At 46.8% G+C, this 22,052-nt stretch overlaps 1 protein-coding gene across 1 annotated transcript in view; it reads right to left on the minus strand.

The window, feature by feature from the left end:
- Positions 1 to 350: 350 nt before the first annotated feature.
- LOC122930003 (dymeclin-like) overlaps positions 351 to 22,052 on the minus strand; it is a 178,179-nt gene continuing 156,477 nt past the window's right edge. Inside the window, exons 14-15 of the mRNA XM_044283446.1 lie at positions 532 to 696; positions 351 to 414 (exon numbers count right to left, since the gene is read on the minus strand). Of these exons, the coding sequence (XP_044139381.1) occupies positions 351 to 414; positions 532 to 696 (229 nt within the window). The remainder of the gene's footprint in view (positions 415 to 531; positions 697 to 22,052) is intronic.

Here is a 22,052-nt window from a genome sequence, read left to right on the forward strand (position 1 = left end):
TACATTACTTTATTTATACTGTACTGATTCTGAGTTATATCCAGTATGTACAGAGTGACTCCACCAGCAGAATAGTGAGTGCAGCTCTGGAGGATAATACAGGATGTAACTTGGGATCAGTACTGGATAAGTAATGTATGTACATAGTGACTTCATTAGCAGAATAGTGAGTGCAGCTCTGGAGTATATATAATACAAGATATAACTCAGGATCAGTACAACATATGTAATGGATGGGCACAGTGGCTCAGGTTTATATGGAGTATACCGGTTTTCTTGCATCCCTGAAGTAAATTCCTAAAGCCTGGTGCCTCTCCGTATAAATCACGTGTATCATTCTGCAGGATATCTTAGCTACAAGTGGTATAGTTGTACCGATGGGGAACTGCAAATGTTCTGTATCCATCCATCCCACTGCCGGATGATAAAAGCCGACACGTTAAAAGTTGCCATGCACCCACGACACAGGTAGCGGACACGGACGGTACACAGGAGCATGCAGCATGCAGACAGCGAGCAGAGATTAATAACCTGGAGGCATAGGACCGGAGAATATGAGAGCAAGTTAAAGACAACAGCTCCTCTCCGTTGTCACTGAGGCTCGTGAAGCAATGCTGCAGCGTGGAGCAGTGAGAGGGAGGAAAATACATTTTGTCCAGTACATATAAGTATCTCCGCAAGTGGCGGCAGGCAGAACTGAAAGACAAGGGGGAACGAGAGAGAGAGGGAGGGAGGGGAAAACAAGGTAAATTTTCCTTTGAGAAATCGGATCATGTTATTTTTAACAATGAAAGAGGTTCTTGTGTCTGAAACCCTCAGATGCTGGTAATTGGCACAGGCAGAACATTAAAGCCGCATTTCATGAGAGTCGGAGACATTTTCAATTCATAGCTTTGAGAAAGAGCATGCACAACCATGCAATTACCCCGAGCGTTCAATGCCAGGCTCTACCTGCAGAGAGTTAAAGCAGGCGGAAAGAGCATCCATCTGCAATGGCTTCCCTGTTCATACAGAGCACAATGGGCGCTTAAAAGGGTTGTAGGAGACTAAAAAACTAAAAGTCACAGCGCCACTCCAGTCTACAGGCTGCGCCAGGTATTGCATTAACTTGAAACGAGCTGAGGTGCAATACTGAACCTAATGCGGAGTCAGGGGATCAAGTAGATTTCTTCCCTTTTATACAATCCCTTTAAAGGGCGTCTGTCAGCAGATTTGTCCCTATGACACTGGGTGACCTGGTACATGTGCACTTGGCAGCTGAAGGCATCTGTGTGGATCTCATGTTCATATGTGCCCACATTGCTTAGAATATATATATTTTTTTATATATATATGCAAATGAGCCTCTAGGAGCAACGGGGGCGTTGCCGATACACCTAGAGGCTCTGCTCTCTCTGAAACTGCAGCGCTTTCTCCACTTAGATTGACAGGGCCAGGCAGTGAAAACATGAGGGCCAGGCAGTGAAAACATCACCATGCCTGGCCCTGTGAATCAAAGTACAGAGGGTGCGGCTACTGCAGAGAGAGCAGAGCCTCTAGGTGTAACGGCCACGCCCCCATTGCTCCTAGAGGCTCATTTGCATATATTAAAACATAATTTTTCTCAGCAATGCGGGCACATGTGAACATGGGACCAACACAGATGTTTTCAGCTGCCAAGTGCACAAGTAACAGGTCAGCCGGTGTCATAGGTACAAATCTGCTGACAGATGGGCTTTAAGGCTATGACTAGATGGCAACTTTTCCTGTACCGTCGGCTGGGGACCATGTATGGTGGGATCACATGGAATACAAAACGGCCAGCTTCCCCGGGGCGGACATGCAAGGAGCAGCCAATTGGTGGGATGATGCTGCAATTGTGCTCATGAATTTAGGATCAGATGCAGGATTTCATATTCCACACCATTTTCAGGAACTTTGGGCTATTTTCACCAAAAGCTGCATAAAAAAATATAAAAAAACATACTAGATTCCATTTAGCTTTCAGAGTAGATGAGATGAAATTCCACAGATTAAAAGGGGTTGTCTGGATTCTGCATAATGCCACATACCCATGTGCAGGACATAAGAAATGGCTACATCTCTTGAGGGTATAGATTAGCGTTCACGGAGAAGCTCCTGCTGCCCACGGGAACTGATCCAAAAAGGATGAGGCCCATAAGCTTCCCCTGAGATGGTGGCTGTATCTTCTGCCAGACCGTGAAAGTGTCCAGGGCAGGCGCAGCTACAGATGTCTGTGCTGACCATTTTCAAGGTCTGTGCCGTGGAAAATACCGCCACCATCTTTGGAAAGCTATAGATGCCTCGGCTCGTTTACATCTGTCCCCATGGGCACTGGGAGTGGGGGCTTCTCCATGCACGTCAATGTAGGTCCTATAGTGATGTAGCGGTTTCTTAGGCCATTATGCGTTAGTGCAAAAAGATGCCAACCCCTTTAAGCACATTAGATAACTGTTGGCTGACATAGCCGACCATCGACTCTGTATTGCTGCCCAACTTACCATGTGCGGATGGACCGGGGAACAGCAAGAGAATAAAACTTAAAGGGATTGTCCAAGATAATTAAAATAATGCTAAATAAAATGACATACGCACCCTGTTGCTTCAGCACCGGCCTCTGCGCAGCCGGTCCAGTCCTTCTTTCACTGTGTGTACCAACTGCAGCAGTGATACGGAATGTGACGGCTGCAGCCGCAGCAGGTATCTGGTACATGACCGCTGCAACCAATCAATGTCCTCGGTGGCGCAGCGACTGGCACTGCAGCAAGAGATGAGTGGGCGAGTACATCGTTTTTATTTATTTATTTTTTACAGCAGATGGGGGCTTTAGTTTAATCTTTCATTACCTCAGACAACCCATTTGAAGCAAATTAAATAAAAATCTACCTATTGTTTAAATGGCGTTTTTAATGTGAAACTTTTTTTTTTTTTTTTTTTTTAAGTTTCCATTAGTTTTGAGCGAAGGGAGCTTCATCCATTCAAAACTTCGGTATAATACTGTACAGTATTAGAATGTATGGGCTCCGATACATTCTAATACTGGTTCCAACTAGTACCGAAGCAGAGTATTATTCTAAAATGTTGAACGAAGTGACTTCGCTCAACACTACTTTCCATGTCTCTATCTACATTAAAAAAGAATGTATATAATCATGCAATATTCACACTGGCCACTAGGCCTAACAATAGGTCATGATTTCCTGTTTTATACCAGAGACTTTTCAGCAGTCATCTCATTATCACAGTCAGGATTACAATGATATCAGCACTGTACAGATGCGCTCTCGCCAAGGAGAGATCGTATCCCCCAAATCCTGACTCAGGCCTCTCACCCAGTTAAGCCAGTACTCTCTGACCTGCACTGATGAGCGGCAATCACCCCGAAACAGCTGTCTGCAGATAAGGGCGCTGGCTTATTTATTATCAAGGACATGTCTAAGGCCTATTCAAAGGGTCAAACATTGACTTATAGGATCGCTGCCCTACATCTGGTGGCATCAGAGGCAGAGCTTGTTAAGAGCTCATTTGCGTCCCTTTCTTCCCAGAATTCCAGAGCAGCATGTACTCCTCACACCTATTAAGGAACTCTCCTTCAAGGAGAGATAGTACCCCCCAAATCTCTGTACAGATTACACAGGATCCACTGTTCCCAATAGGTGACTTCACAGCTTATCTACTCCCTCCTGACCTCTGCACAGGTCACTTCTCTCCTATAGAAGTCAACGGGGTCCCCCTCCTGTCCATCGTGTTTATGGACCATGTAGCTGGACAACTTGATATCTTTTAGGCCTAGTGGTGAGTGTGGAAACTACATCATTTTAGGATTTTTATTTAACTATAGTGAAAATAAAAAACAAACAAAAAAAAAAAACACCACCAAAAAGTCTAACAAAAAATCTTTAAACACAACAACTTGATTTAAACAATAGGTCATTTTCTGGTGAAAAATTTATTTTAAGAATAACCCATTCTAAGCTGAATACTTAGGTATAAGTTTCTATATAAAAAAAAAAAAAAAAGCTGATTCTGGGAAAACACCTTTTATTTTTGGTCCTCGATGGTTGCAATGGTTTACATATTATTTCACTATATGACACTCTTCTTATGTGCACTTCGGTTCCAACTGGCACCTAAAATATCCATATGCCAGCAAACATTTTCCCAAAAAGTATTGAATGTACCCTTCCAGTAAAAAAAAAAAAAAAAAAAAAAAAAAAAAAAAAAAAGAGGAAATGGTTCTGGTTACCCTGGTACCAGGGTTTCAGGTTAGCAAAGGGTTAACCCAGAGGTATAAACCAGCATAAAATGTGCTGAGCGCTCTATAGCGGCTATGGGCCAAGCGGTCAGCAGTAGAGCGGGGTCTGGCGGGGAGCTGTGTACATACTCCAGGGAACGGGATGAGTGTGGTTTGGAAGAGTCCCATCCCAAACAACCAGTCATGAAGAGAGTCACATTTCAGATGAAACAGCAGAGGAGAACTTGGTAACCTAGGAAGTCTTAAATATTCTGCTCGCTCTTTTCATGAAGATCATCCGTAATCAACACCACAATAAAATAAATCCTGCTGTACTGCACACAAGGGCTCGTTCACATCTGTGTTCGAGGCTCCATTCTGGTCCTGCATCGCAGATTCCATAAAAAAGACGAGATGGCCCTCTAAGGCTACTTTCACACCTGCGTTTAGGTGCGGATCCGTCTGGTATCTGCACAGACGGATCCGCACCTACAATGCAAACGCATAGATCCGTTCAGAACGGATCCGTTTGCATTACCATGAACAAAAAAATTATAATTTTTTTTTGTTCATGATAGTGCAAACTGATCCGTTTTGACTTTACATTGAAAGTCAATGGGGGACGGATCCGTTTGAAAATTGAGCCATACTGTGTCAACTTCAAACGGATCCGTCCCCATTGACTTACATTGTAAGTCTGGACGGATCCGTTTGCCTCTGCACGGCCAGGCGGACATCCGAACGCTGCAAGCAGGGTTCAGGTGTCCGCCTGCTGAGCGGAGGACAAACGGTGCCAGACTGGAGCATTCTGAGCGGATCCGCATCCACTCAGAATGCATTAGGGCTGGACGGATCCGTTCGGGGCCACTTGTGAGAGCCTTCAAACGGAACTCACAAGCGGAGCCCCGAACGCAAGTGTGAAAGTAGCCTAAGCATGACTATGTGGAGTGAAAAAGTGTGGCCCTGGCCGGAATCCGAATGGACCCCATTGTAGTCAACCACGTCTATTCAGCTCCGTTCAGTTTAATCATGTGCTGGAGCCAACACTTCCGTTATCTTCATTGTTCTGTTCCTCTAACGGACCAGACCAATGGAAACTGGTAGCACTGGTGTGAACGCCGCCTAATGCACTGCACGATAATACTTTCCTTAATAACACAAATATACACAGGGTCACCGTCATCTGTCCATAGAAAGTGAGAGAAAAGGAGAAAGTGCAACAAAGAGGAAAGGAGAGAGAGCGCAACAAAGAGGAAAGGAGAGAGCGCGCAACAAAGAGGAAAGGAGAGAGCGCGCAACAAAGAAGAAAGGAGAGAGCGCGCAACATGGAGGAAAGGAGAGAGAGCGCGCAACATGGAGGAAAGGAGAGAGAGCGCAACAAAGAGGAAAGGAGAGAGCGCGCAACAAAGAAGAAAGGAGAGAGAGCGCGCAACATGGAGGAAAGGAGAGAGAGCGCGCGCAACATGGAGGAAAGGAGAGAGAGCGCGCAACATGGAGGAAAGGAGAGAGAGCGCGCAACATGGAGGAAAGGAGAGAGAGCGCGCAACATGGAGGAAAGGAGAGAGAGCGCGCAACATGGAGGAAAGGAGAGAGAGCGCGCAACATGGAGGAAAGGAGAGAGAGAGCGCAACATGGAGGAAAGGGGAGAGAGCACAACATGGAGGAAAGGAGAGAGAGAGCGCAACATGGAGGAAAGGGGAGAGAGCACAACATGGAGGAAAGGAGAGAGAGCACAACATGGAGGAAAGGAGAGAGCGCAACATGGAGGAAAGGGGAGAGAGCGCAACATGGAGGAAAGGAGAGAGCGCAACATGGAGGAAAGGAGAGAGCGCGCAACATGGAGGAAAGGAGAGAGAGCGCGCGCAACATGGAGGAAAGGAGAGAGAGCGCGCAACATGGAGGAAAGGAGAGAGAGCGCGCAACATGGAGGAAAGGAGAGAGAGCGCGCAACATGGAGGAAAGGAGAGAGAGCGCGCAACATGGAGGAAAGGAGAGAGAGCGCGCAACATGGAGGAAAGGAGAGAGCGCAACAAAGAGGAAAAGAGAGAGAGTGTAAGAGAAAGGGAATGAGACAGTGCAAAACAGTGGAGTGAACGCAAGAGACAGGAAAGGAGAGAACTTGACACAGAGGTAATGATAGAATGCAAGGAGAGAGGAAAGGAGAAATTGCGAGAGAGAGAAAAAAGGAGAACTAACAGAGAGGAAAGGAAAGAGCGAAACATAGGGGAAAGGGAGGGAAGAGGTAAGTACTCATGTGTTGTGCCCTCTGCTGGCAGGACTCTACATATGAGCTGTATATAGCTGGCTGCTGTATGTAGCTTTCTGCTTTGATCTATACAGACTGATTATATGACAGCCGCTCTGTGCTTACTATGGAGCTGGATGATGTCAGTGACTGCATTCTGCCTCAAGCATTTGGCCCCGGGTGGAGGGCCCTTGGCCATGGAATACATGACCAGGAAACAAAATGCGCTTGCAATAGCAGATCTTCCACTTGGCATGGTGGCCGAGTCTGTATCAGCAAAGCAATGACGCTCCAGTGTGTCACTGACCTCGTGGCTCTGGAGTCCAAAGGATAAACCGAGACCAAGAAGTTTAATGATCTTCAAGCAGTATAAAGATACTATTAACTACATGAGGGCGACAGTGGTGAAATGATCGCAGACTAGGAAATCCGCTTCTTGCATCTCATATTGCTCCAATTTAGGCGGTGCAATAATCATAAATATACAATAAAAAAATTAAGTGACAATCCAATAAGGACTATGACCCATTTATCCTCCGGTGAATCATAAACCTGCAGGCATCTTTCCTGCACACATGACATGTGGGCTTTCTTCCCTTTGGGTCCATCCTTTTATCTATGTGAATATGGAGGATCTAGTTTATTTTAGAAGAGTTAGTGAGAGCCACCATCATGTACTTATACGATCCGGAGGGGTCTGTCTCTCTGCTCAGCAGCCGCCACCCCAGGGGAGATCTGGAGAGGCGCACGGCCTAACTGGTCGGCCTGTGGGACACCAAGTCAATCGGGCCACTGGCATGTCCTCCAATTAGGGGGCTAGGCAGAGGATTTAAATCAGCCACTGCCTGTGATTTTGTATGTGTCCTGGCTCTTTTTCTCCATCTGTGCTTGGTGCTCGTCCCCTATTCTTGCTTCGATTTCCTCCGTGTACCGACTTTGTCTGATTAACCCCTTGTCTACTGATTTGGCTTTTACTTACTCTCCTGGTTTTGACCCTGACTAGCTGACTACTCTTCCGTTTCACTTTTGGCCTGCTACCTGTGAACTCGCACCCATATTCTGCTACTTTTCTATACAGAAGTAACCTGGGTTCTAAGCAGCCAAGTCATCTGGCTTTGCAACAGGCTCTGGTGACCGACAAGGGGTAGCTTTAGATTCTACTAACCCGATTGATTGGTGAAGACAAATTGGTAGCAGTGTTAGAGATTCTGGCTGTGGTTCCGGACGGTAACCTCCGTAGTTTACCTTACAGCCATGGCATCTCCCTAATACTGTGGCGTGACATCCATTGGACACAAGGCCTTTGTGAATTCAGGGCCATTCGAGTGAATAGGACTGAGCTGCAGTACCAAGCACAACCACTATACAATGCACAGCAGTAGATGCACTACATGGCAGCCCTTCATTCATATACAGCCAGGTCCATAAATATTGGGACATCGACACAATTCTAACATTTTTGGCTCTATACACCCCACAATGGATTTGAAATGAAACGAACAACATGCGCTTTAACTGCAGACTGTCAGCTTTAATTTGAGGGTATTTACATCCAAATCTGGTGAACGGTGCAGGAATTACAACAGTTTGCATATGTGCCTCCCACTTGTTAAGGGACCAAAAGTAATGGGACAGAATAATCATAAATCAAACTTTCACTTTTTACTACTTAGTTGCAAATCCTTTGCAGTCAATTAGAGCCTGAAGTCTGGAACGCATAGACATCACCAGACGCTGGGTTTCATTCCTGGTGATGCTCTGCCAGGCCTCTACTGCAACTGTCTTCAGTTCCTGCTTGTTCTTGGGGCATTTTCCAGTTTTGTCTTCAGCAAGTGAAATGCAGCTCAATCGGATTCAGGTCAGATGATTGACTTGGCCATTGCATAACATTCCACTTCTTTCCCCTAAAAAACTCTTTGGTTGCTTTTGCAGTATGCTTTGGGTCATTGTCCATCTGCACTGTGAAGCGCCGTCCAATAAGTTCTGAAGCATTTGGCTGAATATGAGCAGATAATATTGCCCGAAACACTTCAGAATTCATCCTGCTGCTTTTGTCAGCAGTCACATCATCAATAAATACAAGAGAACCAGTTCCATTGGCAGCCATACATGCCCACGCCATGACACTACCACCACCATGCTTCACTGATGAGGTGGTATGCTTAGGATCATGAGCAGTTCCTTTCCTTCTCCATACTCTTCTCTTCCCATCACTCTGGTACAAGTTGATCTTGGTCTCATCTGTCCATAGGATGTTGTTCCAGAACTGTGAAGGCTTTTCTAGATGTCGTTTGGCAAACTCTAATCTGGCCTTCCTGTTTTTGAGGCTCACCAATGGTTTCCATCTTGTGGTGAACCCTCTGTATTCACTCTGGTGAAGTCTTCTCTTGATTGCTGACTTTGACACACATACACCTACCTCCTGGAGAGTGTTCTTGATCTGGCCAACTGTTGTGAAGGGTGTTTTCTTCACCAGGGAAAGAATTCTTCGGTCATCCACCACAGTGGTTTTCCGTGGTCTTCCGGGTCTTTTGGTGTTGCTGATCTCACCAGTGCGTTCCTTCTTATTAAGAATGTTCCAAACAGTTGTTTTGGCCGCGCCTGATGTTTTTGCTATCTCTCTGATGGGTTTGTTTTTTCAGCCTAATGATGGCTTGCTTCACTGATAGTGACAGCTCTTTGGATCTCATCTTGAGAGTTGACCTCAACAGATTCCAAATGCAAATAGCAGACTGGAAATGACCTCTGGACCTTTTATCTGCTCATTGTAATTGGGATAATGAGGGAATAACACACACCTGGCCATGGAACAGCCGAGAAGCCAATTGTCCCTATGACTTTTGGTCCCTTGACAAGTGGGAGGCACATATGCAAACTGTTGTAACTCCTACACCGTTCACCTGATTTGGATGTAAATACCCTCAAATTAAGGCTGAATGCACACGACCGTTGTTTCATTCCGTGTCCGTTGTTCCGTTTTTCATGATTTTCTGTGGACCCATTGACTTTCAATGGGTCTGTTGAAAACTTGGCTAATGCACCGTTTGTCATCCGCGTCCGTGATCCGTGGTTTTAGTCCGTCAAAAAAATATAACCTGTCCTATTTTTTTTCACGGTTTGCGGAACCATTCAAGTCAATGGGTCTGTTAAAAAAACACGGAGGCACACAAGATTTGCATGGCAAACTTGACAGACTTTTTTTTTTACTTTCCTTCATGTCTGGTGATCCTCCAAAAATAAAGGAAGACACACGGAAACAAAAACTGAAACGGATCACATAACAACGGAACCCCATTTTGTGGAACGGAACACAACAACGGTCGTGTGCATGAGGACTAAAGCTGACAGTCAGCAGTTACTTAAAGCACATCTTGTTTGTTTAATTTCATATCCATTGTGGTGGTGTATAGAGCCAAAAATGTTAGAATTGTGTCGATGTCCCAATATTTATGGACCTGACTGTATAATGTTCAAATTCCCCTGTGGAGGCGCTGCAGCACTTTGCTCAAGACCAGGCCAGGCAGGTATACTATTATGGTAAGTAACACGTTCAGTACAGTGACAGGACAATGTATACGGCTGAGCTCTGGGGTTTATGCCTACATACCATGCAGTTAGAAGCATGATCCATGTAGAAGTCACAGAAGCTATGGACCAGAACCAATATCTATGGTCTAAAAAAATAAAAAAATAATAATAATCCTTCTTATGCTATGGTGATTATTATTAGTTAAAAGGGACACTCTCAATGTAAATGAATTTTGAATCAGAAGAAAATGAGCACAGCCATGAGCAATAACGTCAGGCACTTTTCCAGAAGTAATATGTGGCCTCACAAATGATCTGTTTGGAGATGCCTGAAAACAATGTTCTAAAAGTTTGGAAAATGTTTTGTCAAACCGCAAGAATCCATTCACTGAAAAATGGTTAATTGCAAAAAAATATTGAAAACATATATTCCCCATAGTAGAGCTGTCCATGGGAACAATGACTGGCTGCACCGCACCACCATGGTTTATAATGAGACATCCAAGGCTTTATAGCCAGATCCGCTGCCTCATCCCAGCCGAGGGGTGAGGCTGACAGGGAGTAGCTTCCTTAGTATTTGGAGGGTAGCGGAAAGTGGATTTTAGCTTACCTCAATAAAATAAGCCTCCCACACACCCACCTACCTTCAATGCTCACTTTCGAGTCTCCTGTTTCAATGGAGCCTTCTGACCCACAGTGATCACCTATCCTATGGCTGTATGATAAATGCTTCATTGCTTAATTTGCAAAACCCCATATATTCATTTTATGAACTGCTCCTAGTTTCAGAATTTTGTCATGTGAATGTATCCCCCCAGTAATACAGAACATGCTGGATGTGAGACCCGTGTGCTCAGGATGCTGCTGCCTTCACTAGCTCTCATGTATCAGCACAGCTACATTCTTGGACTGATTTCCCATTCTACAGCCTATAAGGGATCTGTATGTATATGTATACTTATGCTGACAAACATTGATGCTCAGGAGTATTCAGTTTACCCCCACCCCTGCAGAATCTGTCATGGGTGCTATTTTTCTCTTCATATTCATACACAGTTGAAAACATGCTCCTCCGTCTTGTATATGGTTTTCCTTTCTATCTACACAGTTTGTGATCTGCCCTCCTTGATAACTTGGATGCTTTACCCCGCTCCACACACTGATCTGAGACATAAAGCTTCCTCCCCCTCCCTGCTGCTGTCTCTAACACTGATGGAAGAGTTTGAAAGCAGAAAGAGCCAACGCAGCCTGGAGAAGAGATCTACAGGGTCTATGTCACAAGCAGCAAGACAATCAGCTAAGGCAGGCATCCTCAAACTGCGGCCCTCTAGCTGTTGCAAAACTACAACTCCCAGCATGCCTGAACAGCCTACAGGTATCAGCCTACAGCAGGGCATTGTGGGAGTTGTAGTTGAAGGGTTAGGTGAAATTTTTAATGAAGTCTCATTAGAAAGTTGCTTATCCTGAGCGGGCGATATGGGGAAAAGGCCCTCCCTCTTCTTGGATGACAGGTAATCAACGGAGCACCGTGGCCTCTTTAAACAGCTGATCGGCGAGGGTGCCTGCAGTCAGACCCCCACCAATCTGATATCTTTGACCGATCCTATCAATATCATATTACCGGAAAATCCCTTTACATCTGCACCTCAGCACAATTTCCGCTGTCTATTTTATTTTTTATTTTTTTGCAGCTTGTAGATGAGATTTTGTAAAATCTCACACACTTTGCTGGTACTGTAAAATTTGCCACAGGATTTTCGGCCTGCAATCTCATGCTGGAAAAGTCCACAGAAGGCATACTGGTAACTGTAGTTCTACAAGCACCCCTGTGTTATCTACCTCTAAGGCATGACGTCTGTAGCAGGACACATTGCAGAGGAGCACTGAGAAAACAGAGCAGCAAACGGTTAACGCTGCGCAGGCCGCAGACAGCATGTGACACAATTGAGAAATGTTTAACCAGTGTGTCTCACCACTGAATTACCTCCTATTAAAAATCTGCAGACAAGTGGGTAGAATCGCTGCCGCCTCCTTCCTGTTTTCTAGTCCTGTAACTGTATCTGCAGTCATTCTGCCATTAGACCCCAAAAACTCGATGACAGCGCCATTTACCGAACAGCAACAAAACAAGAACCGTCAAATGTTAGAGGGGTTCTGAGAAATGCACAGTTCTCCCTGAGAAAGGGTCATGAATCGGAGGGGCTGAACCACGCCGGAGATCGCACCTCGCAGACAGAAGTATTCGCCATCAACATATTCTATGCAAACCATTAATTAAAGGGGAACTCTACTAAAAACACAAACACTATCAGGACCCTTGCTAATGTTGCACATAAAGTATGCACCCGTATACACACTCCTGCCTTGCAGAACACAACCATACCATGGCACCGAGATTGCTTCCATCATGGTGGCACCAGCAGATGTACAGCAGCTTTAACCCTGCATGCCAGGCTGAATTTTTCAATTATGATACATAATGTAATGTATTTTGCAACAATGTAACATTTTTTGCTCTTGTCCTCCTTATCACCTAGGCAGCAAATCAAAGTTGGTTTAGAAGTTGCCTAGCAACAGGTGCAGGAGGACTTCGGTGACAACACAGTAACTCCTCTTCTTCTGTGGGACCAGACTAGTCACCTGCCAAAAAGTGATAGAAATAGGTAGCAATGGTGTACCACCAGCATTTCTGCCCCCCAGTCCCTAGCACAGACTCAAGACTTACCACAGAGCATGCCGGGTCATCTGCCGCACGTATCGATATCATCCCTGATACCCCTGTGGCACAGGATATGCCTCAACTGGTGGCACTGCACACTTATCACCCCATTCATATTCTAATTTATTGGGGGGGGGGGGGGTGATTTCATAGTAACATAGGTCAGTCGTTGAATGGCTCTAGACGTGCTCAGACCAGTTGTTACTTCCCTTCCCCCACTCCTACCATCAGCTGATACAACGTGCATTACTCATCAGCAGGGGTTACCATCACTACTTACTGGAGTCCCCCTTTAATAGTGTGCCAATACTGCGAACGGTGCTCTGTCAGGGTCTGACTGGCCATAAACGCTACACGGAAATTTTAAGAAGTGCCGATGCCCAGGAGGCCGCTCAAGCCCATCCTACAGCCCCTGGCAGGGTACATAACGTTCTGATGATCTCAGCATTAATGTAGGAGCATCAGGTACTTCTATACCTAGCCAGCATCCAGGTGCCCTCCTGAATTTGTCTGCATCACAGTCCACAGTATGGTGATAGAGCGGTATTTTATGCAGCCCTGTGGTATTTGGTTCTGCTGGAGCGGTATTTTATGCTGCACTATGGTACTGCGGTCTCCGCCTACTTGTGGCGCCACACCATGTCAATTTGTACTTGCCTATGACTGGGGCCACTTTTAGTTATTATTATTTTTTTCCAGGGCCACTTTAAGTACACAGTCCGCCCCTATGCTTTATGTATGACCTTCCATAGCCTTTCAGAGTGGGAGACTCTTTTAGGCCTCTTGCACACGACCGTAGTTTAGGGCCACATCCGATCTGCATATTTTGCGGATTGGAAGCCCACCCATTCATTTCAATAAAAAATAAAAATAATAATAATTGGACCATGTCCTAATGGTGTTCATGTTGCGGACAAGAATAGGCATTTCTAACATAGGGCAGGACATACCAATTAGCAAAATGAAAATGGTTGCGCGCAAAAGGCCTTACCCAGGACACAGGGTGGAGGAGAGCACAAAACAGCAGCAAGTGGAAACAATAGCACCCCTTTGCTCGCTGCAGCAAGTTTGGGCAGGGCACACCAGCCCCAGATCAAAGCAAAGGGAATGGCACAAGTTTGTAGACGCTCCAATTTTCCACGCGCGACTGCCTAATTCTTCGGAGTAAGCCCTCTAAACTGTGTTTATCCAGGGAGGGGGAGCCGCTTCTCGTCTCATCTCCTTGGCTGGCACAGAATGGTCCGCAGCAGCAGACAGTGCCACCTTACGAGGCTGATCAGCTTAGAAGATTTCTGAGGGCACAACTGGGTCACCGGGAGTCTAATGCCGCCAACAGACGTCTGTCTTTTACATATTTATGAGGATGCCAAGTGCTGGGTTAAATTTGCTGCTACAGAAGCGGATGATGACAATGGATACGCTGTGCTGGGCAACGATCCCTAAGCTTTCACTTCCAAAAAAATAAATACATTTTTTTACATCCTAATCAGGCAGAACATTTACGAGTCAGCCATGCTGTCTCTGCCCTTTACAGGCGGCCAATTGTCCTCTGTAATGCCATGTCGTACTCCGTTCATCCGAAGAGAATTCAGACACCGAGTCCTTTATCTGAAACGCTTGGGCTGTACAGAATGTGTAAGAAACACAAGAGCCTGTGCCAGCTTGGTACCGACTTACAATCAGCACAGCGTCAGTAGGGAGCTGAGCGAGCAGAGACACAGAAAACACAGGATGTTGGCTGGGCAGAGAGGGGGGTTAAAACTTCACGGTAATAAAAAAAAAAAAAAAAGTCTCAAATTTCAATATTTCTGAGAAATGTAATGAGACATATTAACCTGAAATCAGCAATAAGCCCAAACATTGCACAATACGTCTGCATTTGCAATAAAAGAATAGGCCGAGGGTCGCCTATCTGATATTGAAGGCCTACCATGTCCATCAATATTTTGAATCTGGAAAGCCCATTAAAGGGCATCTGTGTTGGTCGCATGTTCATATGTGTCCGCATTGCTAAGTAAAATGAAGTTTTACTATATGCAAATGAGCTTCTAGGAGCAATGGGGGTGTTCCCGTTACACCTAGAGGCTCTGCTCTCTCTGCACATTGACAGGGCCAGGCGGTATAATGTTTTCACTACATGGGCGTCAATTAAGGTGCAGAGGGTAGCGGCAGTTGCAGAGAGATCAGAGACTCTAGGTGTAACGGCAACGCCCCTGTTGCTCCTAGAGGCTCATTTGCATATAATAAAACCTCATTGTTCTCAGCAATGCGGGCACATGTGAACAAGGGACCAACACAGGCGTCAAGTGCACATGTAACAGGTCAGCCAGTGTATTGGTACAAATCTGCTGACAGATGCCTAAGAGCCTGTGGAGGCTTTGGTAACGAGGCATCAGGTCTCCCAGCACAGAGAGTTACACCATTTGTCTGTGGCTTTGACATCACGCGATTGTGATCTGACTGTGAAATGCGTGCGATTTAGGATTTGCGACATCCATTAGAGCTGCCGACGTCATGAGTCGTAGTCGCATGCTAGAAAAACCGCTTGCTGTTTACAGCTAAATATCCAACAGGCTTGGAGCTTCGAGACTTGACATGGATAATCTCATCTCAGATTGAAGTCAGCGACCAGCTGATCACTCCGGCTGCCATTACCAACGCAAAACATGGTGGCACTGAACCCTCTGCGGGCGCTCATGAAGGGCGGTCCTGAGTAGGGGAGCTCATTATGTTACATGTGATCTTCACATTACCATTGTACTAAAGGGTACCTGTAAAGAGCATTAGATACAAGGCTTGCCCCTCCCCCACTACATAAGATGACTGTGAATGCAGACTTCTGCTCCTCTCCGCGCTCTCCCCTCCCTCTCTCTCCCCCCTCCGCGCTCTCCCCTCCCTCTCCCCTCCGCGCTCTCCCCTCCGCGCTCTCCCCTCCCGCTCTCCCCTCCGCGCTCTCCCCTCCGCTCTCCCCTCCGCGCTCTCCCCTCCGCTCTCCCCTCCGCGCTCTCCCCTCGCGCTCTCCCCTCCGCGCTCTCCCCTCCGCCTCTCATCCCCTCCGCGCTCTCCCCTCCGCGCTCTCCCCTCGCCTCTCCCCTCCGCGCTCTCCCTCCCTCCCCCTCCGCGATCTCCCCGCCCTCTCCCCTCCCCGCGCTCATCCCATCTCTCTCCCCTCCCGCGCTCTCCATCTCTCTCCCCTCCGCGCTCTCCATCTCTCTCCCCTCCGCGCTCTCCCATCTCTCTCCCCTCCGCGCTCCATCCCATCTCTCTCTCCCTCCGCGCTCGATCGCCATCTCTCTCCCCTCCGCGCGCTCTCCATCTCTCTCCCCTCCGCGCTCGTCCCATCTCTCTCCCATCCGCGCTCTCCCTCTCTCTCCCCTCCGCGCTCATACCATCTCAGTCCCCTCGCGTCCTCACATCTCTCTCCCCTCCCGCGATCTCCCATCTCTCTCCCCTCCGAGCTCTCCAATCTCGCTCCCCCCGCCTCCTCCCATCTATCTCCCCTCCGCGCTCTCCCATCTCCTCTCCCCCTCCGCGCTCCTCCCATCTCTCTCTCCCTCCGCGCTCTCCCATCTCGCTCTCATCTCTCTCCCCTCCGCGCTCTCCCATCTCGTCTCTCCCCTCCGCGCTCTCCCATCTCTCTCTCCCCTCCGCGCTCTCCCATCTCTCATCTCCCCTCCGCGCTCTCCCATCTCTCTCTCCCCTCCGCGCTCTCACCATCTCTCTCTCCCCTCCGCGCTCTCCCATCTCTCTCTCACCTCCGCGCTCTCCCATCTCTCTCTACCTCCCCTTCCCGCGCTCTCCCATCTCTCTCTCTCCCCTCCGCGCTCTCCCATCTCTCTCTCTCCCCTCCGCGCTCTCCCATCTCTCTCTCCCCTCCGCGCTCTCCCATCTCTCTCTCCCCTCCGCGCTCTCCCATCTCTCTCCTCTCCGCGCTCTCCCATCTCTCTCCTCTCCAGGTTATTTGAGCCGTGGGAAAGTAGTGAAAATATTGCAAGAAAATAATGGCGGCTCAGCACATTTCAAGCAGATTTCTTTTTCGTCAGCAACCAGCAGGGAGATGTGTGAAGCCGTCTTCACCAGTGTCTGGTCTTGCCAAACCCACTTTTCCCCAGATTTTCGGAGAAACAGGACTTAGCACCTTTCCTTGCTGTACACCACTGAATTGGACACCGCGTCATCCTGAACGTCAGGCGAGAAGACGGCTTACTGTGAATGACACAGAACAGCTGACAAAGGTCTAGCGCCATTTCTCATTTCAGAGTTGGGGTGTCCCTACATGATAGAAGATGTTCATGTCTGAAGCCGCTGTGCAGGGAACAATTAGGAGTATTACTAAACCAGCGAGGATCATAAAGTGATGGCATATTATGTGTATAGCCCTTTAAAGGAATTGTCTCCTCTCAGACACTGATGGCTTATCATTGGGATATGCCATAAATGTCAGATAGGTGTGGATCCCACCTCCCACTTACCTCCAGAACAGGGCATGCAAAGTGGAGGAGACACACAGCGCATGCACAGAGTCCTCTCCATTCACTGCTATAGTAATTCCAAAAATTGCTGAACGAGCATGCATAGCAGTAAATGGAGAGCAAACTGTGCAACAAACGGCGTTCACTGCTATGGGTCTGCCTTATCAGTGAATGTCGGGTAGCCGCGCATGCGCAGCTGCTCTCTCCTCACTTTGGAGGGCCCTGTTCTGCAGATAGGAGGTGGTCATAAATGTTGAGATGGGACAAGAGCCGATTTATCCTTTGGATTAAAATCTTGATGTATATTTTCACATTACAGCTAACCCCACTAAATCAAAACGTGCTGATCCATGTTGTGCAAATTACAAATCCACCGCAGAAATCTGAGGGTCAGTCTCAAATATCTGAGGTGGATTTATACTTTGAACTAATGTGAATCTACACATTTTCATTCAATGGGGCTAATCGTTGTGTTCTTCCTCCGCACTGGGACACAAATTTTCCTATGCCTGTGAATGGGAACACACAGTGAAATCTGCATTACACCATGTTGTACGGACTGTCTGGGTTTGGAAAAACTCACCATGTCTTTTATTCACTTGAATGGGGATTAGCCGCAATATGAATAATAGCCAGTGGACAAGAGTGGCGCTGTTGCAGGGCAATTGTAACAGAAGATAAGCAGCACTACAACCCACCTATTGGGTAAAAGATTCCACTGGACAGCTGGAAATAGGTCCAAAAAGGTGCATGCGGATGAGGATCCAGACTTAAAGTCATTTATAACTTCTAGTAGAAATAATAAAGGAATGGCACAACATAGAGCCATAAGACTAGAGGCTCCAGAATTGTTATTACATGGGGAATGCATGTAGCTATTAAAACAGGCAGGTCAGGAGTGGCGACAGGTCCACTTTAAGGGTCCCAGGTAGTATCAGATTAGGTCAGGAATCCACAGCACTCTTCCATTCCAAAAAAAAAATCTTATTTTATGCAATAGACAGCATACAGTACATTGCATCATTTCAACATGTAGTCTTCATCAAGCAGTGAGGGAATTGGAGCATAGGGTACCTTAAATAGAAGCCTAATTTGTGGGTATAATTAGGACCATCCCTTTTTGTGGGGGCGTGTACAAACATCATCATATGGTGCCAATACAATATTAGCTAAAAAACAGTGCAGCAAAGACAGTATAGTAAATAGTAAAGTGATGCATGTGAGACTTACAAATAAAGTGGCTCCACGTGAGTCCATAGTATCCTCAGTATAGGCATGAAATCACGCCAGTGTCCAGCGTTCTCAGAATGAGACTGCGCATGAAGTGAAGTTTAGTGAGCGCCCGCCGCGTCCAATAGGAAGATAACACGTCATAGAGAGTTGATTGGACATTGGTGTTATTTCATGCCTATACTGAGGATACTATGGACTCGCGTAGAGCCGCTTTATTTGTAAGTCACATGCATCACTTGACTATTTACTATACTGTCTTTGCTGCATTGTTATTTATCTAATATTGTATTAGCGCCTTAGGGTATTTGTACACGCCCACAAAAGGGGATGTTCCCTAATTAAACCCACAAATTAGGCTTCTATGTAAAGGGAACCTGTCATCAACTTTATGCTGATCTCACTGAGGGCGGTATGAAGTAGTGACAGAAATGCTGATGTCAGCGGTGTGTCACACATCAGCTAAAAGTCAGTGGTCGCTGAGAACCAGCATCATAGTCATTGCAGACCAGGCTTGGAAAAGAGTCACATCTACCTGAGAAGAGTCCTGGTTATTATAATCTCCTGCTCTCTCGTCCCATCTGCTGATTATTGGCAGCTCTCTCCTAGAGAGAAAGGGAGAAAACTAGGTAGAAGACTGTCAGCCATCAGCAGATGGGCAGGGAGAGCAGGACTTCATGAATAACCAGGACTCTTCTCCAGGGACTCTCCAGGTCCGGTCTGCAATGATTGTGATGTTGGTTCTCGACCACCACTTACTTTTAACTTATAAATGACAGACAACTGAAATCAACTCACCTGTGTCTACTTTATTCTGCCATTAGTATGGGTAGCATAAAGTTGATGGCAGGTGCCCTTTAAGGTACCCTATGTTCTAATTCCCTCACTGCTTGATAAAGACTACACGTCTTTTTTGAATGGAAGAGTGTGGTGGATTCTTCATCTAAGCTGTTTCAGGGCAGGGATGTTACTTCCGAATTTACTTTGCTTCAGGTAAGGCAGCCTGGACTCCCCCGTGTCCGTCACGCCAATAATGCAGAATAGGGCGCACAGTTCACACACTGTCACTCCCGTCATTCCGCTTCAGAGGTGTGAGACTGTCCCATTAGAAGTCACCCGTTTAGCAGCGTGCGTGTCTGAACCAGTCCCAGAAACTCTCACAATGTCCCCATAAGTCCATATTTACCTGCACATGTAAATAACGGAGGTGAAGCCCGCACAATAAACCTTTGAACTCTGCACACAGAACGTGAAAGAACTTAAATGAGGCCTGCAGAAGCTTCCGGCAGCCCGCCCGAAACAATGAGCGCGACAGGAACGGCAAGTCACGGCGTAAAATGATTATTAATGTCGTGGGCAGACGAGGGGGTGAGCGCCTCTTACACGCACAATGCAGGACAATTTTTAGGCGTAAGAGGGCATAACAAATACAAGGAGGGGAAAAGTGGCCGAGGAATGAAAACACGCTGATGGATGTGTGTGCAGAGCGAGGATTAAGCCGAGGCCTCGGCTGCCGGGGACATAAATCATGGCTGGGTTCACGTCTGGCTGCTTTTGTAAGGAGTGTTTATTCTCCACTTCTTGGTGACTCAAACCCGTCCATTACTGCTTCATGCCATCATTAGCCCTGTGGATTGAAAAGCTTTAAACCCCCCAGGGGGGGCTTCACAAATGACAACCAACGGGTGGACAAAGGTCAAGAGCAGAGAACAGGCTTTGGAGAGGCCAGGTCTACCGGGATCCAACACCACGCCATGTATCCAGCGCAAAGTAGGTGTCACTTCCAAAAAGGGCGGAAGTCGGACTCTAATTAAAGGGAACCTGTGTCTAGGAAGGGAGTATTACCAAGTGAAGGTGAGAATCGGTGAGTGTGCAACCCATAAAACCCTCACTGATCTCAAGAATAAGGACACGGGAGTGTCTGGAACGGAGTCCGCAAACAACGGATGCACAGGATACAGATCTTTAAGTGTGCATCCCGCATTTTTTGTCACTCCCATCAACAGAAAGGACTATGCTCGTCCGCAATATGTACGGGAATAGGACAGAACGGCCACACAGATCTGCCAAGGGGTTCTGCCATTAAAAACACACTACATATTTCAAACCAGCACCTGGATCTGAATACTTTTGTAATTGCATGTAATCAAAAATGTAGCACAGCCGCTGAGCTATTCAATAAAATGTATCTGTATAGCGCCACCTGCAGTTTTTTGTTTTCCCTATTTCGTGATCCTATCACTGAGGTGGTCGCACGTGCTCAGTTTAAATTTTCAACTGTCACCACCCGTGGCATTTATAGGGGGAAGAGATGTGGCAGAAATGACACTTATCCTGAGCTGTGATAGGGAGGGTTGCAGAAGAAAGAACATGGCCACTGAGCTGTTATAGAGAGAGAGAGCTGCAGAGAAAGGACACCCCCCCCCCCCCTGAGCTGTTATAGAGAGAGAGAGAGAGAGCTGCAGAGAAAGGACACCCCACCTGAGCTGTTATAGAGAGAGAGTTGCAGGAGAAAGGACACCCCCCCCTGAGCTGTTATAGAAAGAGAGCTGCAGAGAAAGGACACACCCCCTTAGCTGTTATAGAGAGAGAGAGCTGCAGGAAAGGGACACACCCCCTGATCTGCCAGCCTGAAATAAATCTAGCAGAACAACTGAAGAAATTAATGGAGAGATCTCTGGACCCATGTGAGGTGCAGGGCTGGTTCTAGAGATTGTTATATGATATGATGATCATAATACCCCTTTAAGTACGGCCCATAGTGGCAGTCATATTTTTATAGCCACATATCACAGGAGCGGCAGGGACTGACCAAATGTGGCAGCCATAGCTACTTTATATTAGAAAAAAACCTTTAAGGTAAGGCAATAGGCCTTAGCTGCAGTCCTATGTAAAACCACAGATGAGGGAGCTGTGCTGGATGACAAACTCGGCTTTGCTACATTTCCATAACAAACCCGTGACGCGCAAGATCCACTCGTCGTCCGCTGGAATCTACATCTGGGCTGTGAGCTCCTCCTTGGGTACATCGTTACTATATTCTTGGGGGGGATAAAACATTTTTTAAACGTGGTCGTGCTTGGAGAAGCTGTCACAATGGCAGAAATGTACGTACATAAGATATCAATTTGCTGGCGTGAGCACCGCAGGGAGACAAAACTACTCTCTTTTCAAAGGAAAAGACCCTTCCCGAGTAATGAGATCAGTATGTTGGCATGCTCAGCCACAATCTCTAATCTAAATTGAGCAGAAAGAATACAAGTAATGACAGGCTGTAATCCAGTCAAACCATTACACTTAAGATTGAAACGAGTCAGGCCTGGACTGGCCCATTAAGAAGCTACAGAAACTCCAGGTACGAGAGCCTTCCAGCAACTTCATGCTTCCCCAGTGCAATTACTGGCAAGGTGCAGCAGCGCCTTCTGCTGGACAATGGGGACACTGCGCCGGCCCAGGTAATAGATACCTCACACTGCCAAAATAACAGTCAGAAACCAGTTAATGCTGCCAGTGCTTCATGGGTAAATTTGGAGGGGGTCCTGTACTAATTTAACTGGAAATAACTTGCATTTAAAGGGGTAGCTGCACAACACACTTTTAGTAAATATCATTAAAGACTAAAAG

Source organism: Bufo gargarizans, chromosome 1, assembly GCF_014858855.1.
Source record: "Bufo gargarizans isolate SCDJY-AF-19 chromosome 1, ASM1485885v1, whole genome shotgun sequence".
NCBI lineage: Eukaryota > Metazoa > Chordata > Amphibia > Anura > Bufonidae > Bufo > Bufo gargarizans.